At 34.6% G+C, this 26369-nt stretch overlaps 2 protein-coding genes across 3 annotated transcripts in view; both read left to right on the top strand.

Annotated features, from left to right (window-relative positions):
* Positions 1 to 24753, top strand: part of LOC123312176 (probable ubiquitin carboxyl-terminal hydrolase FAF-X) — a 108919-nt gene extending 84166 nt beyond the window's left edge. For both annotated transcript variants that reach the window (XM_044896439.1, XM_044896438.1), the window contains exon 16: positions 22436 to 24753. In XM_044896439.1, coding sequence (XP_044752374.1) covers positions 22436 to 23159 — 724 coding nt within the window. In that variant the 3' untranslated portion in view covers positions 23160 to 24753. The remainder of the gene's footprint in view (positions 1 to 22435) is intronic.
* Positions 1592 to 2671, top strand: LOC123312177. The gene is made up of 2 exons (XM_044896440.1): positions 1592 to 1897; positions 2027 to 2671. Exons 1-2 carry the CDS (start codon positions 1625 to 1627, stop codon positions 2444 to 2446), a joined length of 693 nt encoding a protein of 230 aa, XP_044752375.1. The 5' UTR covers positions 1592 to 1624; the 3' UTR covers positions 2447 to 2671.
* Positions 24754 to 26369: the final 1616 nt, after the last annotated feature.

The raw sequence follows: 26369 nt of genomic DNA, 5'->3' as shown, positions 1-26369 counted from the left end.
CATTATTTGTGCGGTCTATGTACCACCTGACGTATCGGCTTTTCAACTCGAAACTTTCACATCAGCTCTGGAACTACGGTTTCTGAGTGAGACTCTTCTAATCGTGGGTGATTTTAACGTTCCAAATTTTAGACAGGGTGGCTGCGTCTGTCCCAAAGATATGATTTTGTGTCATTTCTGTGACATTCTGAGGCTAAGACAAGTAGATGAGGTGCGGAACGGAGATGGCAGGCTGCTGGACTTGGTGCTGGCTTCGGATACTCTCAATGTGTTTGTCGACCGCTGCGATGCTCCCTTTGTCCCTGAGGATCCATATCACCCTGCATTGAATGTTTTATTGAAGCATCCTACCCAGCAGAGTCAAATTAATTTTCAGAAGGAAGATCACATTTCTTATGACTTCAAAAAAGCTAATTTTGAGGGATTGTTATCGTCAATTGGTGAATTTGACTGGAGAGTGTTAGATGAGTTCGATCAGGTCGACATTGCTTTGGATTGTTTCTATAACCAATTGTACCAATTTTTTGATGAATATGTGCCTCGTAGGAAGGTCACTTCTGGTGGCCGTCGTTATCCTGTGTGGTTTTCTTCGGAAATTAAACGTCATATTCAACTAAAGAGCTTTTATCGTTCGAAATGGCTGTCAACTCGAGACTCGAGATACCGGGATGAGTTCGGACGTCTACGATCATTAGTGAAAACGGAAATATCCTCAGCGTACAATCAATACCTAACCAACATACAGGCTAATCTTAGGTCCAGTCCATCTGACCTCTGGAAGTTCATTAACCAGAAACAGGGAACCACCAGGATTCCAGGAATAATGTATGATAACGGAACCTCCCACGAGCGTCCACAGAATATTGTTAATCTATTTGCAGAACATTTTTCCGGCATGGTACCTACGGCGCCTGTTGAGGAGGAGAGTGAACTTGACGAATTCACTCAGTTACCACCAGTTCCGAAGCCTTTAATTTCTGAGGAAGATATCTACAATGCCATGTCCAAGTTTCCCCACAAGTCAACGGCCGGAGATGATGCTATACCGTCATTTGTAGTGAAGGTCTGTAGTGAGGTGTTGGCCGTACCATTGCATCGTATAATAAACCTGAGTTTGAGGACCTCCACATTTCCTAACCGATGGAAGAGAGCTCGTGTGGTACCTATATTCAAGAAGGGAGACAAATCACAAGTTAATAATTACAGACCAATTTCCATTTTGTCTAATTTCGCCAAGGTGTACGAGGAGTTACTTCACGGGCATATTTATTTCAATGTCAGCTCATATATATCCACTCGACAGCATGGATTTGTAAAGGGAAGATCTACTGTGACCAATTTGGCTGCGATTTCTCAATATATCGCGGAATGTTTGGATGTTGGGGGTCAGGTTGATGTGGTATATACTGATTTGTCACGAGCTTTCGATTCGGTTGATCATGGTATTCTCCTGAAGAAGCTGTCATCTTTTGGTCTGAGTCCTGGATATGTGAGACTTCTGAGGTCATATTTGAAGGGAAGAGTCAATTATGTGTTTTACAACGGTTTTAAATCATTTGAGTATATTCTCTCTTGTGGCGTACAGCAGGGATCCAACTTGGGACCACTGTTGTTCATAATCTATATGAATGATCTTCTAACTTCCCTGAAGTGTCCAGTGTTAGCGTTCGCAGATGACTTCAAACTCTACCTAAGAATACTTAATGCTTTGGATCAATTACTCCTTCAATCAAGCCTGGAATATATGCACGAGTGGTGTTTGCGTAACAAGTTGATACTAAATATGGAAAAATGTTTCAGCATCACATTCACGAGGAAATCGCAACCACTTACTTTCGGCTATCATATGGCAGGACAGCTGATAAATGTAAAGGATCAGATTCATGATCTTGGAGTCTTATTCGACTCTACGCTAAGTTTCATTCCCCATATCGAAGAAATATGTACTAGGGCTAGCAGAACATTGGGATTTGTGCTCAGATCAACTGCAGAATTTGAAGATCTATCGATTCTCAGAAGCTTGTACTTTACATACGTGATCAGTAAACTAGAATATGCCAGTTTGATCTGGTTTCCCATCTACAATTGTCACCTTGTACCACTGGAGCGCATACATAGAAAGTTTTTCAAATATGTAACATTTAGGAGTACTGGAAGGTTTCCTGAGCGTGGGGCGGATTTGTCAATTATTATGAGTGAAATGAGGATATCATCCCTTCTTGCGAGGCGTGAGGAGCAATGTGCCAGGTTTGCTCAAAGACTTTTAAATTACAGAATAGACTGCCCATATTTGCTCTCCAAAATGAGTTTGAACGTTCCAAGATTGGTAACGAGATCTAGAGAGGTGTTTTATCTACCTACGGCTCGTACAAATATATTCGAACGGTGCCCTGTTTATAGTATATGTCGAAGTGCTGACAGACTGGAGTTGAATATGTTTAGTTAGTTTGAGGACTTGAGTTTGTGTTGAGTGGAATGTTGGAATTTCATATCGCGTGTATCGGTTTCGGGTCTTTTCCGAGCAAAGGCTGCATATGTTTATATATATTATAATTATAATTCCTTTCTTATATTTTTATGGTGTAAATTTTTGAACTGTAACACGTAACATATATTTCTTTGCCCTATAATTGGGATTTTCCTGTTGGGTAAAATAAAGCTTTATTATTATTATTATTATTATTATTATCATACATGTGTATGATATTGATTTTGTACGACTACCTGCTTCTATTTTTGTTTTTATCATATCTGTACTTTATTCCTCGAAGAGCGAAGGCAAAAAGACAAAATTACCCCGTGATGAGCTTTCGTTCATTAGGAGTAATATTCATCTATACAGGGCTTATTCAAAGGTGAGGTTTTTTTCTTGACAGAAGGTAGAAGACATCAAAATAAGTCATTTCACCAAAAATTGTCCTTATGAAATATCCAAGATGACTGAGCTACAACCCCTAGATGTTCGACAAAACTGAATTTCAAGTACGGGACTGAGGAAGGCGACTCCGGCATCGGAAAAACAAAACAAAACATAAACATATGGCTAGACAATGAATTAATGGTTCTGTACTTGCAAGTCAGTCTGATTAGTTGCGTGAGGTCACATGAAAAAAATGGTTGTATCGTGCGATTTAGGGTGAAGAAAATTAACAGACAGTTTATTGAAAGTGCTTATGTCGACTAACGGCCGTTTTCAATAACCTATCCAAGTTAAGGGATAGATCGCTATCTCCAGTTTGTCTGCTTATCTATCCTTGTAGTTATCTATCTATGGTTTGCATTTCACAATTATGGTTTGACGTTATCTATCTCAAGGCAAGGATAGATAAAGATCTACTCAGCTCAGACCACAGAACACTAATATAAGACCTCACATTATTAATTCATTTCTAGTGTTTGAGATATTGGAGTGTGTTAGAAACTAGAAAGTGTAAATATTTGAAGATTATGTATAAAAGGTTAATCGTGTGTATGACTACATACCCGTATGCACTGTTTCATTAAACGAGCTTAATTCCTTAATGTCTTTTTTCCCATAGAGATTCTATGCTTAAACGTCGTTCAATGAAAGGTGCATACGGCAATAAATACATCACAATAATTGTTGGTCGAGATCCTGAACCACGCAATACTTGAAAATGAATTCCTCAACCGTAAGTACCTTCAAATAAAAGCGCCGTTGTTATCGATATTCATTGTTCATTAATTTCAAGTTCTGAAGGCAATGATTTTTTCAGCCTAAATCAAAACCAATGACTAAAGAAAGGCCAAGCGTTTGGTAGAATTTGTATCAGCTGATGGGGTTATTACCAGCAGAGCTATTAATGCTACCAACAATAAATTGAAAGAGGAGAGTTGTAGACGATTGACCGAATCCTTCAACTCTTCGGTTTCAATTTTTCCACATTGCGCCCTCAAATATGGATTAATTAAATCCAATAATTCACTCACAGCACCTTTTCTCAGTTGAATTCTACATGTGAACTCGTAATCATTCAAAATAATCATGTAATCAACTCGTGCTTTATAAACTTTTTGTATTATGGTCTCTTCCGATTCACTTTCTTCTCATCAACCATCTCTAATAATTTCATGTCGCTACTCAAATAATCCATTTTTCAAAGTTAATTACAATTCAATTGTCAAGAAAACAGCACTGAAATGCACCCTGATAACAATTTCCAATGCTTATCTCTACCCCTTACTGCTCGAACTCGACAGATCAAAAAACTGAACTACCGGAGATAATTTTTACAATCGATGGTTTACTTCAAATTTCTTTGAAACGCAGATAGGCGCATATATAATGAAAGTTCCTACCTTTGCTGTCAATCTGACCTCATTTCAGAGGAAGGGATAGATCGCTGGGGCCAGTAAGAATCGCTATCTGCAGATAGAATATTGAAACGTAAACAAGCACAAAAGGACAGATCGGTATAACCCTACAGGCCCGGATCTACGATTTTTTCTGACCGGGGCAAAAATTCATGATGGCGCCCCCCCCCTCCTCTAAGGTTCATAGGAAACATATAATTGCATATTCGTCATCGCGATTTCAACCCGAGATATTTTTTTCACTAATTCGAGGTCGTTGATTACGAATATGCATTTAGATTTTTCCTAAAATGAGTACTTTAGGAAAAAAATATCTCTTATTTTTTTCCCATTGTTCCATTAAAAGTTATTTTTTTCCCACAGTACTCATCTTAGGAAAAATCTAATTGCTTATTCGTAATCTTCGACCACGAATTAGTAGAAAAAATGACTCGGGTTGAAATCGTTACAAAAATAAAAAAGTTTGTTTTTACAAGAATGTCGTTTGCAACCCTCGCTCACCTTTCGTTTTTACCCGCGCTTTACGAACGAAATTATTCCGAACGAAAATTAATTTTTTCAGCGACATATATCGACCCGGGTCATTTTACTTATTAATTCGAGGTCGTAGATCACGAATATGCAATTTGATTTTTTTTAGGATCAGTATTTTGATATAAATCACTTTAAGTGCAAAATTTCGAAGAAATTGGTCAACTTTGAGGAGGTGTAGCAGCCAGAAAAAAGCACTAGTCATATGCTGATTTTTTTGTGATAGATTGGTTCCTTGCGAATAGAAAAAACCACACTTCATTTATCTACCGCTAACAGTTTAGATTTTATAATTTTTTCCGCGAAGGTCCAAAATTTCCGATTTTCCATCGACCATAACTTGAAAACTAAATTTTTAAAAAATATCTGTTTGCATATTCGTGTTCTACGCCCTCGTTTTAGTGTACAGTACGAATTTGGTTTTGATCGGAGACCAAAAATATTTTTCAAAAAATCCATACAGTATGGAAAATTTGAAAAATTTCCGATCTCTACGATTTCCACCAATATTGTTGTATTTACTAAATCGAGGGCGTAGATTATGAATATGCGAACAGAATTTTGCTGAAAGGATTAGTTTTTAAGTTATGGTCCATAAAAAATCGGAAATTTCAGACCTTAGTTCCAGATGAAATGGGGATGAGTCGGTAATTCCCCAGGCAAAGAAATTACTGGCTCTATACTTGCGACACATTGTAGACATATCCCATCTTTTAACCTATTTCACCCAAGTGTGGAGGTCATTCCTAGATGACTGAATAATACATATACAGTTAATTGATCCATCCCTCATTGATTTTGAAGATTTATGGCATAGTGATGGTTTATCATGTTTCCATTCTACAGTTTCGATTTCAGCTCTAGGAAGTTAATTTTTTCCGAGAAACTAAAAAAAAATTCAACCTCTAGTTGATTTTGACGCCCCCTTAAGCTGACGCCCGGGGCAAGCGCCTCGCTTGCCCCCCCCTAGATCCGGGCCTGTACCCCTAGTATCTATCTATCCACCGTTTTGATGGATAGATAGGTTATTGAGAACGGCCGTAAGTGCTATTATTGTTACCCTATTGCATCCCATTTTTACGACGATTGTTGGAGTGGTTGGTATGTTCAACGTGTGAACACAATTGAATATTGTGCTCTCTAGAATATTGCTAATTCAGTGGGAGAATTGCTCTACTTTGCCCATAGTGGAAAGTCAGAAAGTTCACCTTTCATTCAGCATCGTTTTGAATGTTGATTCAGTACACAACAAGTATTATTTGTTAGTATCGTGTTATGACTCATTTCTTTTCCGCTCTTATGGGCATATGTAGCGTAGATAGAATTGGATTCGCCGATCCTTATAACATATAAACAAAGAATACAGAATCTTTTACGAGGGCCACTGAAAAACTTCTCTGTTCTTTCCAACTGCGTCTCCTATTCTTATTCTCGGCCTCCTGTGTTTTATCGCTAAAGTCTCTCTGACTGGCCACAGTAGAGTGAAGATTTGTAATCTCCGTGTCTCATATACATTCCTTGCGAAATTGTTTAAATTCATAATAATAACAAAACCATTCGAACAATCACCTTGTTTTGAAACTGATAACATAAACAAGCGTGAGAAATGCCTTAAAAAAAGCATTATCATGCCAAGCATGTAAAAATACTTGGGAAAGAAGTAGGATAGGGTGAAATGTATGGAAACATGTGGACTCTGGTTTCATGGAACTGAAATTTGCACCGACCTTAACTTTTGAGAGATCTCAAAAAAGGAATTTGACAAGAAACAAAACTTTACATGCAGTAGCTACACCCAAAAAGATGTAAAAAGTACATCGGAGGGGGAAAAGAAAGATGGATCTTCATATGGGACACGTCTGATTTTGAGGATGAAATAAGCGATTCTAAGAAAAGTCAAGCGGACCCAAGCAAAAAGGTGCTGAAGTCAAGGAATACTCCGTCCGCAATGTTATGATGATACTGGAAAATATGCAGGCGGAGAATCGAAGATTGTTTGAGAAATCGGAAAAACAATAACAGTAAACGAAACAGGATAAAAAGAAGAAGGAAGAGATCAAACAAGAACAAGAAAAAATGCGTCATGAAATAGATTTGCTCAAAACTGATAAACAGCGAAACGTAGAGAATAGTTTGAAAAATAACATAGTTATAAGTGAATCGGGACCAATTGAAAGAGAGAAAAACGAACAGCTGAAATCAAAGGTTCATAAAATTGCTGAAAAGCTTGAAGTATCCTAGGAAAATGAGAATATTCAATGTGTGGTAATAGGAAAAGAACATAGGAAAAATTTGAAAGTGATATTCCAAGTTATAAAGAAAAAAGAAGAGATTATGAAAGCAAATAATAGGAAATTACCATAAAACTCAACGATATTCATTCATTCATTGCCGTATCCCGTTACTGGGAATAAATCTACAAGAAGACAAAAAAAGATCAAATGTGCGAACAGACTTGTAATTTCTTAGTGCTAATTACGACTGTGTGCCCTCCTGTGACTGAAGAGACCCAAAGGTGACCTGCAGATCCTTCCACACTCGGGGCATGGATAGTCACCAACCAGATCTGGCCGCTGCTGTATCCTTCTCGAGTCTCCATTATAACTGTGTCCAAAGACCTCCACTGTGACCTGTCCAACACTAGTTGTTCCCAGTTATGATTGGCATTATCTTATTTTAGGGATTGATGTAGTATATCCTTAAACCGCTTATACTCAACGATATAGGCTACAACGAAAGAACAAATGTATATATTAATCATGATATGAGTTATGAAAACCAGGAATTATTTAAAAAAGTACGTGATATCAAAAAAAAAAAAACGTCAAATACGCATGGTATTCACATGGAAAAAAATACCTGAGGGAACAGGAGAATAGCAAAGCCATTCATGTCAAGCCACTGAAAAACTCTTGAAGACTTAAAAAACTAAATGAAAACAATACGAGTGGTCTCTCAGATTTGTACATAAATGTCAGGTCAATTCGTAAAAAATTCAAAATAGATAATATCTGTTTATGCGTGAAGAAATACAACAATCCAGACTTGTTATTTTCAACTGAAAGTTGGTTGAGTGAAAATGAACCTAAATATTATTCATTACATAATTATGAAACATACCATAACTGTAGGCAAACTAGGGAAGGAGGTGTGAGTCTATACGTCAGGAAATATATCAAACATGAGGAAATGATATTAAGTGTATCTGCTAAAATAAACGCAGTAGGTATAAGGCTAAAGAAAATTAATTTTAGTATCTATTGCATCTATCGAGCCCCAAAGAATAATTTGAAATTGTTCGAAAATTTCTTGGAGCAATATTGGTCCAATAATAACATGATAATAATTATAGGCGACATTAATTTTAATCTTCTTGAGAATAGTAGACAAATAAATGATTATAAAGATATTTTGTATATGAATGATTGTGTCTTACAAAATATTAAAAATAAATTGAAATTTATCAAACTAACTACAGCAGACACTGGAACAGTTATAGACCACATAATTAGTTAAAAACAAATAAATTGCAAAGTGAAGACAATTGATTTCCCTATATCTGATAAAATGATGAATTGCTCATTCAAAACTGATTACAACAAACTTAACAACTATTTAAAAGGCAGGCTGGAGAGGTTAGATCATTTTTCCGACGTAATGGACATCAGTAAGAACGGTCAACATATATGCTAAATATTCTCACTGAAATTAACAAGCGAGATGAATACTATTAAAAATCCTAACCTAACAACCACACTCTGAAAGAAAAATTCAAATCACTAAAGAATGCAACAAATTCACTAATCAATAAAGAAAAGATTAAATTCTTTCAGAAAAGTCTAATTGAATCTGGAAACAATATACGAAGAATTTGGAAAACTGAATGTACAGGCGAATAAAAATGAGTAAAAATTACAGAATTATGTATTAACGGAGAAAAAATCACTTCCGAAGATATGATATCAAATCATATGAACAACTATTTCACTAATGTCGCAAGTGAACTGTATAAAAAATAGACCGTACTATTACCACCAGGAATAAACGAACATTCAGAAATGAATCTGTATACTTAAAAAAAAAAAAAAAATGTATGGAAGATCTAAAAGAACTAATTTTTTCTTTCAACGAAAAACGTACTCAAGGTGATTTCAATGGAGGACTTTCAAAACCTCTATGAAACAATAAACATCAAGTTGCTGGAGTTGATAAATAAGATGCTCAAGGAGGAGAATCTTCCTATCTGTACAAAAACTGCAAAAGTGTTTCCTATCTACAAAAAAGGGAGAAAAGATGAACCAGGAAATTATCGCCCCATAACAGTAACAAATACCCTATACCCCCTCAAGTATCTTAGATACTTGATATGGTTATCAAAATTAGATTTGAAATTTTTTTTCCAATCCATTAAAATCCATATGGATTCCAAAAAAGTAGTGCAACCTTAGGAGCTGCTTGTTACTTAATAAAAGCAGTAATAAAAAATATAGAAAAGGGAAGACATGCAGTAGCTTGTTTGCTAATACAGTGCATTAGTGTGACGTATTATAGTAAGTTGACATAGGTCAGTGTCTGGGTTCCAAACAAAGCGGTTTTAGTGAGAGTTGTTCAAGATTGTGTCCAATATTTCATACAGTTTCCAAAATTAAGAGATTTTAGGTGAGTAAACGAAATTTTATTATGAAGCCCTATTGGGCGAAATCAACATTATTTCATAGACATAGGCCGAAAACAGCCAGTTTAAATAACTTAACCTCAAAATATTTAATTTACCTCTATTTACATGAGCATATGTAGGGTACCATTTGCTCTACCCTCAATACATGAGCCTTATAGAAGTCGTCAGTAAATTTTGCCATTGAAAATTGCTAATCATTATTCTGTTAACAATACTTTCATTTCAGATTTTTATGTGTTGGGCTCCTGACTGTAAACATTACAGTGAAAGGGAAACATGTAAATTTCCTAAAGATCCTGAACTGCGGAATAAATGGATGAAACTTGTAAGTTATGTACATACATTTACAGTAGGTATGTGTACATCTCAATTAAGGTTATCGATAATTTTATTTACTCTGCAGGCGGGATATTGAGGCAGGACCATATGCACGCTTGTGCTCATGTCATTTCAAAGATGAAGAGAAAGGAAATTTACCCACATTATTCATTCATAATATGAATAAACATTTTACTTTCTCTTCACCGGAGAAGAAGAAGAGATCAATTGCTATATGCACCGCTTCCTCTCAAACTGTGGTTCAAGATGTGGAATCTGTTGAAAGGTTTGTCTGGTTGTGAGCTAATATTTTTAGATCAAGTACTGATAATTTTGCAATTACAGAGTTTCACCCGCACACATTCAAGAGGATAACCAAACAGCTGATTATGTTGGTACATCTACTTCTAACTGTCCTACTGGAGACAGAAAATTATTTCCTGCAGAAACGAATTACATAATTGGAAAATTTATTCATTTATTTATTCATTTATTCAAAATTAGGGACATCAACAGGAAAATATCCCAAGACAATATCCACAAATTACATTAAAAAAAATAATCTAAAGAATAACAAATCATGCACAGATAGGCGCTTATACTACAATAGTTTGTAGTATAATGTATGCTAGTGCATACAATATCAACTCAATGAGATGCGATCATATCGAAATCAAAAAGAGAAAAAAATGATCATTCTTCTAAATGAAAACAAACTCATAAAAAATGGATCAAAATTACCACAGTTCTTGCCAATATTTGTTCGAAAATTCGAAGCAGCCAGCAACTGCCTGCTTCTGGTACACCTCATAGGAATATGATTACCAATCAGCGATATCAACTCAGGAGAATTATAATAGTTTGTAATGATCTTGTATACAAAAACTGTCAGTTAAAATTCTACGCTGCTCCAATGTCCGCAGGTGGTAGAGATAACGGACACTACTGATACCTACAGTGACATAAACCCTGGTCAACATAAAATGGAGGAATCTTAAAAACCTGTTCTGTACTCTTTCTAAACTCAGTTTATTACAACTATAAAGGGGAGTCCATACTAGGCAAGCAAAGTTCAACGTACTGAAGACAAATGAATAATACACTGCCTTAATTGCAGTCTCATCATAAAAATCTCTGCAAGTCCTGCATCACATTATTAATAAAATCATATCAACCATCTCACGTCCTTAGCAATGTACATCATATGTACATCATTAATAAATATCAAGAATAACAAGGGACCCAGATGCGAACGAAATAACAACAAATGACGTAGACTTGTATCCATTTACGCAAATTAATTGACTTCTATTATATATATAACAGGCAAACCATCTTGATAAATCCTCGTGCACACCAACCCGAGCCAGAGAAGAGAAGGAGGTTGTGGTTAACTTTGTCGAACACCTTACTGAAATCGGTGTACAGTGAATCAACCTGTACACCCTTATCCATAGCTTTCGATATAACCTCAACAACAGAATACAAAATTAAATTAGTTTCAATGCAGCGTCCCGAGAAAAATCCATGCTGACACTCAATGATTGAAGATTTTAAACTATGAAATAAGCTATCCAAAACAATACTTTCGAACAATTTGCTGAAGACAGACAGTTTGCTGACTCCTCGATAGTTTTCAACTAAGGTTGAAACAAACAAACAAAATTAAATTAGTTTCAATGCAGCGTCCCGAGAAAAATCCATGCTGACACTCAATGATTGAAGATTTTAAACTATGAAATAAGCTATCCAAGCTATCCAGCTGAAGACAGACAGTTTGCTGTCTCCTCGATAGTTTTCAACTGAGGTTCTACTACCTGAAATCTTATATATTGGGACCAACAGAGCAGTTTTCCACCTATTCGGAAATTCACCAATCTTGATGGACTTATTGAACATTTTTGACAGTGGATAACATGGGCTTAAGCTACAGTTCTTTACGAAATATGATGGGTATCCATCAAATCCAGCACCTTTATTTACATCTAGTAAATTAATCTTATTCAAGACCATTTCTGGTGTGAAATATAAAGAATTGATAACATATGCATTATTCAACTGATTGTACCTGTTGTTGATACGGTTCATATACACTTTTAAAAAATGATGCGAACAATTCACATATGTCCTCTCCATTATGAGCGACTGTATTATTATATGACATTTTGCTGGGAATGGCACCCTCATTTTCACAGTTCTTAATGTATTTACAAAAGCTCTTAGGACAAGTTTTCACTTTATCTTGAACATTATTACCTTTTATAATCAGTTATTATGATGTGTCTACTTTTCTTTCGCAAAAATCTAAATTTATCAAATGAATATTTTATTCCAAATTGTTTCCACTTCTTATGGATCCGTTTCTTTTGTTTTATATAATTCACAGTTGAAATAGACAGAAATGAGGGAAATTTTTCATTTTTTATCAACACCCTTGGAATATATAAACGCGTACCCTCCTCCAAAATTTCATAAAAAGCAGCTGTTGCTTGATCAATAGACATACAATCTTGAAAAATATCATCCCAACGCTTTCCGTTAAAATGTAAATTGAGTTTATCGTAATCTCCACCCTTGAAATTGAGGAAAGATGAGGCATCAGATTTCAACTTACTTACATCTGAACAACCGATATAAAATTCGATTTCGAATCAGGATGCACTAAATAAACATCATATTTTTTCAAGTTCTTTAAATTTACCCGTGAAGCAAATACCAGATCAAGTACCCTATCATCTACATTCTTAATGGAGTTATACTGAGAGAACTCCCCGAAAGAGTAAAGTAGAGTGAATCTACTAGTGGAGCATTAAGTTTCAAAGTTATTGAGAAGGATAATAACTTATGTAAACTATTTACAGGCATTCCTACCATCTCTATTTTCCTCGCAACATTTGAGCTCTTTGAAGATATTCCATTGAACTATTATTTGGGTTGGAATGTTGTAGGATTGTCCTTGATTGCACTGAAATTGCTGTGACTGTTCCCCGTAAATCAATGAGCACATAAAAAGCTACTTATAGTAGCTATAAACATAAAAATACGTGGAAGGCACTTATAGGAGTGACGCCAAATAGTTACATATGTAAGCACATTATACCCAGGAGCCTCATCGGATAAAAAAATTGTGCAAAATTGTGGTATTTTGGGAAATCTCGAAGCAGGTGATTTGATATTGGCTGATAAAGGGTTTTTAATTAGGGATTTACTACCTAATGGAGTGAATGTGAATATTCCTCCATTTCTTGTAACTGCTCAGTTCACACCCACTCAGGTTAAGCAAACAGAATCTATTGCCAGAGCAAGAATCCATGTTGAGAGAGCAATTCAACGAATGAAGACCTATAAAATCCTAAATTTCATTCCACGTTCGTTCTTTGAACAAGCTGGAGTTATTGTTCAAGAGATTGGGGCACTCACAAATTTACAGCGTCCCTTAATTGATGAGGTGAAAAGTAATTATTTCTCAGAGGGTGAATAATATATGTGTATGATTTATATTGTCACATGATATACAAATTTTATAATTCACAGTGAATTAAAATTTGTTTCTGATTTAATGACTTATGGATTCAACACGTTGACTGTCCCCATTCTAATTTTTTCTTCAATCCCCACGTCCAACACATTTATCCAAAAAGAAGGGTTACTTTTGAGTGATAAAATATAAGGCTTCTTCGTAGAGTGGTTCACAACGGTTGTGAACTACTCTACGAACAAACCTATTTATTCTATGAAAAAATTAATTCTGCGGCCATTTAAGTAAGTGTTCATGTTCACAATTTTCAAGTCCAATGGAAGGCTTGATGCTGATGTTTCTTGAATCATGTTTGATTAATTATGATTGAGGTTATCAACACATACTTCTACAAGAAGTTCAGCCCATATAAACCGACCACACTGCAACATTCATGAAAAGTAACCATATTTATCTTGAACGTTAAATGAATCAATGAATCACATACGAGTCATGGACTCCTGGCAAAAGTATTTATGCATCATATGTGATGCATGGGACAGTCGACGTGTTAAATACTAAGATATGGAAAATAAATAATATAAAATTGCCTGAAGATTAGATAATCATCAACCTACCCCAGAATCCTTAAACGATCTGAGAGAGCTTCTGCCCCGTTTATGGAACCAAATTCCTCATGAAATGTTCAACAACCTCGTGTGTAGTATGCAAAGAAGATGTCAAGCTGTTATTGATGCCTGTGGAGGCCATACATTGTATTGATAGTCTTAAAATGCTTGAATTCTCTGGGAATAAAATTTCGTTATTTAACTCGATTTTTCTTAATCACCCTGTATACGCTGCAGACCTACTGATTACAATTAATTTACAACTTGAAATTATACCAATATGAATTTTCATCACAAAAATCTTATTTTAACTATATTTTTTTGCAATTTAAGTCAATATCATTAACTCATGTGGAGCAGTTTAGTTTTGACTGGTCGCCAAAATCTGCTCCAAATCCCCTTCTCTATAGCTATACGGACATTTAATTTCCAATAAAGCTAGCCCCTAAATACCCACATTCATCTAGCCACAATCCTGTGGATCTTACTTCCATTTCCATACCAAATTGAAACATTTTTAATGCCTCTTTTTCATTTTGTCGTCCCCACTGTATTGCCTTAGCATGGTCCAAGTTATATCCTCCAAGAAGGGTCTTAAAAAGTGATGGCGGGTATTTTTCCTTAGCGCATGCTGAAAATACAGCGCCAAAGTGGCTTGCAGTCAACCTATGTTTTCTGACAACTGGCCAGTTTTCATTTCTGTGCCGATCCTTTGTAGCTTCAGCTATAGTCAGGAAGGTATCTGGGCTTATTTTTGTCTTCAATGCGAAAAAGGTATTTTAATCTGTCGTTTCCACGTATTCTTTGGAAAATACAATGTCCTCAATTGGTGCAATGAGGTTTAAGCACTCATCCTTCGGCTCTGGTTTTAATCACCAACTGAAGTAAACAGGCTCTTCCAATATACTTACAAAATTCTGTATTTCAGTCTCTGTTGCCATTGATTTTTTTGCGGGTAGAGGTCGTTGTTGCTTAAAATTTTTTCCTCTCCTGTTTGTGTTTTTGGTGCGTTCCATGAGCATGCCTTATCAATCACACTGATATTGTAATGCCCAGAAAAGCAAACAGCTGCCATGTGATGACAGATCACTTGGCCTCTGGGACAGGTACAAGATGCAGCAACAATTCCATCTTCTACATCATAAGATATCTGAAATTTTTTTTCCATGTGATTGAAATCCCATTTTAACGTATTAGAAATTTTGATGAAGTAAATATGATGTACATTGAATAAGTTCTATTCTTCATACTTGCTCTGACCTCTCCTTTCAGCAGAGCTGGCTGGACAACATTCCCACTAAAGTAGGAATTTTCCCCCCTTTGCATTTGACTCATATTTTCTTCGAAAAAAATCGCAATGCTTGTCATCGATATAACTCTTTTGTCAGCCATCTGAACATAAAACAATGAATGTTATTACATACATAAGAAAATAATAATGAATAACAAATCAAGCACATGGGTTGATTGTAATATGTTCACTGAGGATAAGATTTTGTCTCATTATCTACCTATCAAATACTTTTCTGATACAGCTTCTGCTAAGGAAATATGAGCCTTTTATATATGAATATTTTGATGGGATACTGATGCTTTTTAAATTTTCTCATTGAATTTAGAGAAAATATATAATTACAATCATATCTATAATAAATCTATATTTATTTTAATCATCTAATCAGGTGCATACCACCCCACTTTATTCAATATTGTTGTTACTAGGGTTCTACTGGGTACTAAACATTTACCCAGAGCGCCACCCAATATGAAACAGTGTCCGATTCAATCCCCTCCAGATAGAAACCAAGACGAAGACAATAGCATATGTCCCATATTTTCCCTTGTATTCATTGCCTACCTGTTATTAGGCGTGATCATTCTTTATCATTTAATCAGGGTTTCGAGGAATGACAAACATAACCTACATTGGACTCGATTACCTCTATTTTTTTCAATAAATAATAATAGTATCATAAATACTTACTTTGGTTTTTTCTATAAAGGATAATGCTTCACAAACACTTTTTTTTTTTACTTAAAAATGCCTTCACAAATATGTAGACTCTACAAATAATACTGAAATGATGTTTGTTTGGAACCCGAACATAAATAGAGATGTGACATCACCACCAATGCGCCGTATTTACAGAGGGCGTTTGACACAGTTGACCATCAAACACTATTGTAGAGACTGTGCTGTATGGGTGCACGAAGACCAGCATTTAACCTCATAAAATCCTATCTTGAGGGCAGATATCAGTATGCATATGTAAAGGGAATAAAAAGCGATAAAAAATTGTAAAATTTAGTGTTCTACAAGGGTCAGTCTTTAGACCAATGTTATATCTATTGTATGTGGAGAATATTTCGGACTCACACATTGGCACGCAGTACTCCATGTTTGCATACGACACAGTTTTATTATTCTCTAGCAAATCCGAAGCAGAACTGGAAAATACAATTAACAATACATTGAAGTAATTTCACGAATAGCTGTGCACAAATAAACTAGTGTTGAACGAGGACAAAACTGTACACCCTACAAGATTTAACACCAAATATAAGATGAAATTGTGGTTGAATTAAACAGGGCCTGTTCCGATATTGCTGGTCGTCTCTGAAATACTGACAGTACTGTTCAGGAATATCGGAACAGACGGACAATAATACGATACGAAGGATTAAAACATAAGTGCCTGGGTCTGGTGGTAGATGAAGACTTAAATCGGGACTCACGCACTGATGAAATAATAAAGAAGCTCTCGGGTCTGATTAGCGCAGCGAAGAATGCCAGTGCGTATATGTCACAAAACTGCAAATTGATCTTTTACAATGCATGTGTACACTCCATCTTCACATATTTGGGAAAATGCAACAGAATTAAATCTAAGCAGACTTCAGAAACTCCAAAATAGGGCAATTAAGAACATACATAAAATCTTCCATATGAGACCAGCACCAGCTACTTGTATAAAAGATTCCAGTGCTACCGATCTCTAAGAGTGTGAAACAAGAACAATGTAAGTTGATCTATCAGATAAATGCGGGTCAGCTAAAATCAATGATGAATCTTAGGAAGCATTCTGACGAACACAAGAAGCGCCAATAATCTGTACATTGATTTCATTTTCAAGTCAAAAAGAGGGTCATAACATATTCTGCACAAAATCATATAATGAGTTACCCAATCACTTGAAAAAAGAAGAATACCATAATTTTAAAAATGGGTTAAAGAATATATTATGCGAAATCAAATATATCAAGTATTAGTTGTACTCTGTGTTAACAAACTTTGTTTGATTTACAGTTTAAGATTATAATAAATAAATAAATAGTGTGGGCAGTTATGTAAAAACCTAAAAGTCACATCCGAGTATTTTTGAGTGCTAAATTCTGAAAAGATGAGGAACTCTGAAAAACATTTTTTTTTTCAATAGCGGAAACCCCGCAATGTTCGTGAACTCTTTTCTCGGTTTCCAAATTGAATTTCATTTTCTGAATGAACGCAATTTTCGAAGAATTTCCGTGAAGAAATTTTTCCATAAATCGAAGACAACTTTTTTTTACGTGCCTACAGAGAAAAAAAAATTCACCCCAAAATTATTGAAAGGTTTCTCCATTATACTTCTTTTTATACCTAACATGAATATGAAAACAGAATCGAAAAATATCAAAGCGTTTCTTTATTTCTTCTTCTTCACGTGCCATCTCCGCGACGGAGGTCAGCAATCATCAAAACTATCTGCTTTCTTTACTTTAGAGGCGGCTGCTCTAAACAGTTCGGTTGATGTGCATTCCTACCATTCACGCAAGTTGCGCAGCCATGATATTCTTCTCCTTCCTACACTTCTTTTGCCTTGTATAATCAACTGCCAAAGCCTGTCCTAGGCCAGGTTGAAAAAGGGTGAAGGGGAGGAGTAACAACCTCGTTAAAAAACCAGGGTTCATCTGATTCGGATGATAACACCCTGCAAGGGTTCCAAGCCAGGGTACGGCGAACCTGCTGCTTTGTAAGAATGATGTTGGCCCATAAAGGGAGGGCTAAAGGAAGATAACCTTGAATAAAAATGTCTGCTCCTCCAAGTAGGGGGTTTTGGCAATACACAAAATTGTATTATGACTGAAACTGAAGACAAGTACCGGCTTTAAGAACAAACACTAATCTGAAAGAGGGCACAAAACCGATCATTCTTTCTGACCCAAAGGAATGAGGAATAAGAGAAGCTTTATAATTTGATTCTGACGAGTATAAATTTCTAACTCTCTAACAATTGTTGAGGTTGACTATTTGAGGATGTCATAAATTATTTGAATCTACATACAATCATATTAATTGTATCTTTCCATAACTATCTTCTGATTTTCAAAGTAAATTCCAATAATTTCTCCCCGATATCCGAGTAAAAACAGCTACTTCGACAAAAATTTAATTTCAAGCTCTAATAACTTTTCGAAAAGCCGTTTCATGGAAAAATTTTATGGGGCAGTTTTTGTAGAGCACCTATAATTCCCTACATAAAAATATATCGCTCAATGGAATCGGTCCATTGGTTTGCGAACTGGAATTTTTTAACTAAAAATAAATTTTTTTCGCCTGCTATTAGTAGGGAAAATAGAAATCCTCGATGAGCGACCTCTAAATAATAATATTTTCGGCCAATATTTTCACAGACGCCTTTTTTCAATGCCCTGAAGATAATAAGGGGTGTGTTTCTCAAAACAAGAGAAAGTCGATTTTTTTGAATCAGTCTAATATATATATATATATATATATATATATATATATATATTAGACTGATTCAAAAAAATCGACTTTCTTTTTTTTCGAGAAACACACCCCTTATTATCTTCAGGGTACTGAAAAATGACGTCTGTGAAAATATTAGTCAAAAATCTTATTATTTAGAGGTCGCTCATCGAGGATTTCTATTTTCCCTACTAATAGCAGGGGAAAAAAATTTATTTCTAGTTAAAAAATTCCAGTTCGCAAACCAATGGACGGATTCTATTGAGCGATATATTTTTTTGTAGGGAGTTAGGTGCTCTACAAAAACTGCCACTTACAATTTTTCCATAAAACGGCTTTTCGAAAAGTTATTAGAGCTTGAAATTAAATTTTTGTCGAAGTAGCTCTTTTTACTCGGATATCGGGGAGAAATTATTGGAATTTACTTTGAAAATAAGGAAATCGTTCTCGAAAAATACAATTGATATGATTTTATTTAGATTTAAATCATTTATGACATCCCCAAATTGTCAACCTCAAAAATTGTTAGGGAGTTAGTGTTTCATACTCTTCAGAATCAAATTATTTAGCATCTCTTATTTCTCATTCACTTGGGTCAGAAAGAATGATTGGTTTTGTGCCCTCTTTCAGATTAGTGTTTGATCTTAAACTCGGTACTTGATTTCAGTTTCATCCATAATACAATTTTGTGTATTCATTATTTTTGCAAACCCAAAATGGCCGCATTCACAAAATTCTCGATATATGATTTCATTGGAGAAGACATTATGTAGTGAAAGTAACATATAGATGATAGGATCTTTCTGTTGTTAACAATTCAGCGGAGCGAGTTATTGGTTTAATTGAAGAATGCAATAACTCCTAAAAGAAGAATGAAGAATAAACAGTTACAGTTTCTTTTACAATTGATAAACGAACATCATCATCGTTTTCCGGATTGCAACAAAAAAAAATTGAAATTATCTGTTTAGAACATATTATGTATTATAGATGTTGAATATACCAACACCAATATTATTTTCCACAATCGAATGAATGCTTTCTATATGCGACTTATTTCTAATATCATTAAACCTACCAATCCCACAAATATCGAGACATTTGTTGAAAAATTGATAGTTCACTACCTATTTTGTGACAGCGGCTATTTTGGATTTATAAAAATAATGAATACACAAAATTGTATTATGACTGAAACTGAAGACAAGTACTGGGTTTAACAACAAACACTAATCTGAAAGAGGACACAAAACCAATCATTCCTTCTGACCCAAGTGAATGAGAAATAATAGATGCTGAATAATTTGATTCTGAAGAGTATAAATTTCTGACTCTCTAACAATTGTTGAGATTGACTATTTTAGGATGTCATAAATTATTTGAATCTACATAGAATCATATTAATTGTATCTTTCCAGAGCTATATTCTGATTTTCAAAGTAAATTCCAATAATTTCTCCCCAATATCCGATTAAAAACAGCTACTTCGACAGAAATTTCATTTCAAGCTCTAATAACTTTTCGAAAAGCCGTTTTATGGAAAAACTATATGAGACAGTTTTGTAGAGCACCTAACTCCCTACATAAAAATATATCGCTCAATGGAATCCGTCCATTGGTTTGCGAACTGGAATTTTTTAACTAGAAATAAATTTTTTTCCCCTGCTATTAGTAGGGAAAATAGAAATCCTCGATGAGCGACCTCTAAATAATAAGATTTTTGACTAATATTTTCACAGACGTCATTTTTCAGTGCCCTAAAGATAATAAGGGGTGTGTTTCTCGAAAAAAAGGAAAGTCGATTTTCTTGAATCAGTCTAATATATATATATATATATAGATTTAAATTAAGGGCATTTCGACTATTTTTCAGGGCAAAATTCCAATGAGAGTCAAATTGTATTAAAGCTCTATATATTTCGTCAACTATCGTTGACTTCTTCAGGAGCAACTGGAAAATACAAAGATCTCATAACAAAAGTCCAAACGACTAGTATCCTATAACTTCAATCTATATATATATTTATATACTTTCTTTTTTCCCTGAAACACACCCCTTATTATCTTCAGGGCATTGAAAAATGACGTCTGTGAAAATATTAGCAGAAAATATTATTATTTAGAGGTCGCTCATCGAGGATTTCTATTTTCCCTACTAATAGCAAGGGAAAAAAAATATTTCTAGTTGAAAAATTCCAGTTCGCAAACCAATGGACGGATGCCGTTGAGCGATATATTTTTATGTAGGGAATTAGGTGTTCCACAAAAACTGTCCCATACAACAGCTTTTCGAAAAGTTATTAGAGCTTGAAATTAAATATTTGTCGAAGTAGCTGTTTTAACTCTGATATTAGGAAGAAATTATTGGAATTTACTTTGAAAATCAGGAAATCGTTCTCGAAAGTTACAATTAATATGATTTTATTTAGATTTCAATCATTTATGGCATCCCCAAATTGTCAATCTCAACAATTGTTAGAGAGTTAGAGTTTGATACTCTTCAGAATCAAATTATTTAGTATATCTTATTTCTCACTTGGGTCAGAAAGAATGATTGGTTTTGTGCCCTCTTTCAGATTAGTGTTTGATCTCAAACTCGGTACTCGTCTTCAGCTTCAGTCATAATACAATTTTGTGTTTTCAGTATTTTTTCAAACCCAAAAAAATCAATAGTTTGGGACGAATATTTAATTTATCATAAGTGATCTTGTGATAGGGTGAATAAAAAAAATGATTGAAGGATTTTATTGAACTAATTGAATATTAATTGCATCCATTCCAGAAAAACCTGACTATAATTCACATGACATTTGCTTTGCATCTCAATTTATTCAAAGAGTTTCCGTTCACTTTGAAGCATTAAAACGATGTTTGTATTTTTATTTCAGAAAATTAGTATGAAAAAACATACACTTGTTGAAGTGATATAATTTCTTTGGTAATTTATTGCCGATTTTCGATTGTCCCACGACCACCATTATGAGATAAACTCTGTTTCCCATGTTATGTAACAAAGATTTGGACAAATCCGACCCTGCTGCGGAGTCGAAGTACCGGAGGGTTGTAAATAGTCTTACAGATTGCTGTACATGAATTGCAACCAAATCGAAGCAGACTGGCATGGCAGTTTTTAGTTCCGTATTTAGCTGCTTTGTACCGCCACTTTACGGCCTACAATTTCGGCTTAATTTCGTTGAACCGCGTTGTTCCTCTAGGTGGGTTTAATACTCAATAACTCAATGATAGTATCCAATATTTTCCTGAATTTAGTAATAATATTCTATTTTTCTACACTTGGTCCTAAGTATTTTTCTGTCAGTTGGAATCGAAATGAGCCATTTCATAAAATGGTTTAATTTTATGAATAATGAGAAAAATTCCGCAATCCTCAGTTTCCATTTTCATTCCCATCTAACGGGTCAATATCCTAAACGAAACCATATGTTTGAGTCAGTAATCACGAGATAAGTTTTTCCCATTGCTTTGCGATAATTCAGATGACGAATGATCAGGGATCGTATTAGGATCTGTTTCAGTTATCATTTTCAATTATTTTTTCAACTTTGTCATTTTGAAAGCTTTTTATAGGTGATTTTTGGTGGAACGCTTCATTTTGACCAGTTCTACTTATTAAAAAAACCTCACCTTTAAATACACCCTGTATTTTATATCTATTATGAACACTAGTTAGAATCAAATTTATGTATTGAATGTCGATTTCAATAACTCTCTTTTTTCAGTTATATAAAGAAGATGATAGAGGACAACAATCCAACTGATGAGACAGTGAAATTATTGCAGTTTTGTTGCTGGGAAAATCCTCACTTCTCTAGAATCGTCCTATCAGAACTTCTTTGGCAAATAGCTTTTGCTTATTGCCAAGAGCTCAGGCCACATATAGAGATCTTACTAAATATATTAATTATTGAGGATTCCTGGCAGACTCATCGAATTCATAACGCTTTGAAAGGGGTTCCGGAAGATAGAGACGGATTGTTGGATACTATAAACAGAGCAAAAAATCATTATCAGAAACGCGCTTATCAGTGTATAAAATGTATGGTAGCATTATTTAGCAAATGTGCCGCCGCCCAGAAAATGCTGCATTCCCATGCGGATTTAAAAAGGCAATGGATTGTGGCAGTTACTTGGTTACAAGAAGAATTGGAAAGAAAATATCCACAAAATAGTCAATACAATTATAGTACGTGGTCCCCACCAACACAAAGTAATGAAAGTTCAAGTGGATACTACTTGGAAAGATCCAACAGCGCTAGAAAAACACTCGAAAGAGCATTAGAATTACTGCCAGAAAGTGAGAGAGAAGATGAGTATTTGAGTGAAAGGGAAGAAGAGTACCTCAGTGAAAAGGAAGGCCAAGATGATACTGGGGACATACAGGTAGAGGCTGGACCTGATATGCCAGACGTTACCCAGAGCTGCGAAACCACATCAAATCCTTAGTGAGGGAGCTAGTTAAGGACACTTTCTTTTTGCTAGGTTCAAGTTGATAAACATGTAAAACAGTACAAAGTTCGCATTCATCAAAATAACTAATTTATTGCAATGAATGCAATTTCTTGAAAAACAGACTTTACGAAAAGTGAATTTTGTACTGATTCTAGCATTAATTTATCATTATTTATTCGACAGAAATGAGGGACATGTGATAATTATTTGTATATAAATCGTGAACTGATGCATTTCCAAACCTTTATATTGAATGCATTTTCTTCTGCCTGAAGGAGTTTGTTAAATGCTAGCGTCCCTTGTCTCCAATAAAACGCCCTTCTGATATGTTTGATTAAACAGAAGGTAGATTAGATTTAGATTTTAAAAAAGTTCATATTAATCGTAAACCTCATCTTTGGTTTCCTATTGTATCCTCAAATTTTCTTTTGTTATTTCAGTTGTTTAGTGAATATTCTATCATGCTTCTTCTGAAAATTGAAATTATCAAATGTAAAAACATTGAAATTAAGAAAAAAAAAATGAAATTATATATTTAATATGAACTATTCAGAAATGAATTGTTACTTTTGAATTCATTCAATGGTTTGCAAAATGTTTGTGACAGCAGTGTAAAGGATTAATTTTAAGTCGCTCGAAATGTGTAAATACTATTACTGTCGCCTAGAGTTTTTATTGTTTTTACTTGTTATTATATTATTTTTACTAAACTTCTCTTGTGATAAAATAACTGTTTATAATGAACAGGACGCCGTAATTCTGTTGATATACTTCGAGTGATTTTCAAAGTAGTTGCAAGAAATAAACAGTTAATATCTTCAAGAATGTTCAAGTGTATGTAAATATTTAGCCAAATCGAAGTTGTTTGTACGACACCTATTTTATTATTTTTTTTTGTGATGATATCATTTTGTTTGAAATTTTCCATTTGAAGTTATAACAGATATTGATTGTTATTGATATGGTATTGAAAGGCTTTTCTCATACTCGACAAATGAGAATTTTCAATTTTCTGGAAGGAATGTTGAGTTCTGGTTACTGGAAACTTTAATATTTTGAAGAAAATTCCTGTTTTTTATACATCAATTTTTTATAATGCTCGAAATTTTCATTCAGGATTATACTGAAAAATGAAGTTAATTTCAATTGTCTCTTCAACTTAGTATCATCAAATAAATCGAAAATATTTGCAAATAAATGCATCAATTCCATTCTTCTGGGGAATATGACGAACATCAAATTTTAATCCTGGCCTGCAATATTACCAAACTTCAAATCAATATAATTCGAAGAAAGCGATTATGCATGTAACAATTCATTAAAATTCAGATTTTCTTGAAATGATTAATTCTCGTTATGACTTCATGAATTATTGTTGATCCAATGGGTTCTTTTTCTTTGTATGTGACTTCTGCACATTTAGGGATAAAATTTATCTGAAAATTTAAGTTTGATTCCTACAGTTCAATATCATATTTTTTTTATATTTCCCACTTTCTGCCGAATCCGTTGAATATTCACATCAAACATATTTAATATGAGAAAGAAAAATTACAATACTAATTTATCAATAATGTATTTTACTGTTTTTATTGTTTCTCATTTAATAACTTCCCACTTTCACCCAAATAAACAAGTTTCAGACTGATTGATGAACCCCAATTTCAACTGCTTTTTTTTATTTCAATTTTATTCAATTGATATCACCAGATATCGATTGAAATTCATTCTGGGAGGAATTAAAAAATTGAAATAAACGATTTGCTCCTGCGTAAATTCTTGCACTAATTTGCAAATCAACTAGAAAAAATTGTTGCCTGACACAGTGAACTGAAAATGAAGAACTTTGAAATTATAATTTTATATTGTAACGTTTCGGAGTATATATCAGAAGATTTTTCGAAAACTGGTTTTCGTCTGATATAGAAACGTTACAATATAAAATTATAATTTCAAAGTTCTTTATTTTCAGTTCATTGTCAGGCAACAATTTTTTCTAGTTGATTTGCTCTTGAAAAATTAGTGCAAGAATTTACGCAGGAGCAATCGTTTATTTCAATTTATCAATTGATTTTTGTTCTAGAGATTGGGAGTGAAAACCCTAAAAATGATATCAACAGACCTATACCTAGGTCCGATTATATCTTACAATCTAAATAGAAAGAACAATACAATTTAGCAGTGGCGGCTTGTGGTCATGAGAGCTGAGAAGGCTAAAAGTTTTCAAGGAGTGTTTGAACAAACTCTTATCAGCCAGTATAGTAAATTTCTTCAATATAATGAAAAGTTGCCGGTTGTAAGACTAATTATATCAATGCAAGAGGATGCTATATGCTCCTTTGACTTGTTTTGCGTTTCGATAGAACGCGGTAAATTTTTCAAATCTGAGAACCCCATTTCAGACCATGAAGTATATTCTGTTTGATGAGAAAATAGTAAACATGGCCAGCAAAATAATTTTTCCCGTTAGATCGATCCAGTTAACCATCACATTCATCGTATCAAACAACACTGAAACCTCTATTTTGACGATTTTCGGTCGACTTTAGTGTAATTAAATTTGGTCAAGGTTTTATCGACATACAGTTCATTCTCAATATTCAATTCCATCCTTATTTTTTTATCCGTATCAGTACTTACCCCTTACAAAACAACCTAACTTAATAAGACTATATCACAATCTTCCCGAAGTTCGAGTTCTCCACTGTTGCGTTCACAAACCTACTCCGAGAGTAGAGTATGAGTAGGGCCATGCTCGGAGAGCATACTCTGAGGAACTAAAAGTACGTTTGTGAACGCTTCGAGTAATCAGAGCTTACTCAGAGTAAGTTTGTGAACGCAACCCACGAAGCCGTTCAGCTACATTCACAATCAATTCACGGGCCGAAGTGCACTTCGGCACGGAAGCTTAGCAGATGGCGTTCTCCGTTACCATTCACAATGAAATTTAAGACAAAATTTCTAGCAAGTTGCAAACTACTATCACTATCACTTCGGCCAGGAATTTCGTGCTGGCTATGGATGATGCACTTCGGCCCGCGAATTGATTGTGAATGCTGCTTTCCATTACATTGAAATTGAAACTACGCCGGACAACGCCCCTACCGCCGGAGATCATGCGAATATAGTCCATAGATTACTGTAATCTGTGATATAGTCGAAGACGGCACGAGAGAATCCATGGAGAACAGGGGAGCTGTGCCT

Source organism: Coccinella septempunctata, chromosome 4, assembly GCF_907165205.1.
Source record: "Coccinella septempunctata chromosome 4, icCocSept1.1, whole genome shotgun sequence".
Taxonomy (NCBI): domain Eukaryota; kingdom Metazoa; phylum Arthropoda; class Insecta; order Coleoptera; family Coccinellidae; genus Coccinella; species Coccinella septempunctata.
The sequence above is the reverse complement of the archived record's forward strand: the minus strand, read 5'-3'. Positions and strand labels throughout refer to the sequence as shown.

What these genes read in the sequence shown, in the direction of transcription:
- LOC123312177 (XM_044896440.1), top strand. Translation starts at nt 1,625, where the DNA reads ATGAATGATCTTCTAACTTCCCTGAAGTGTCCAGTGTTAGCGTTCGCA. An exon ending in AGATTCATGATCTTGGAGTC is followed by an intron (nt 1,898 to 2,026) that starts TTATTCGACTCT and finishes AGAAGCTTGTAC; the next exon opens with TTTACATACGTGATCAGTAA.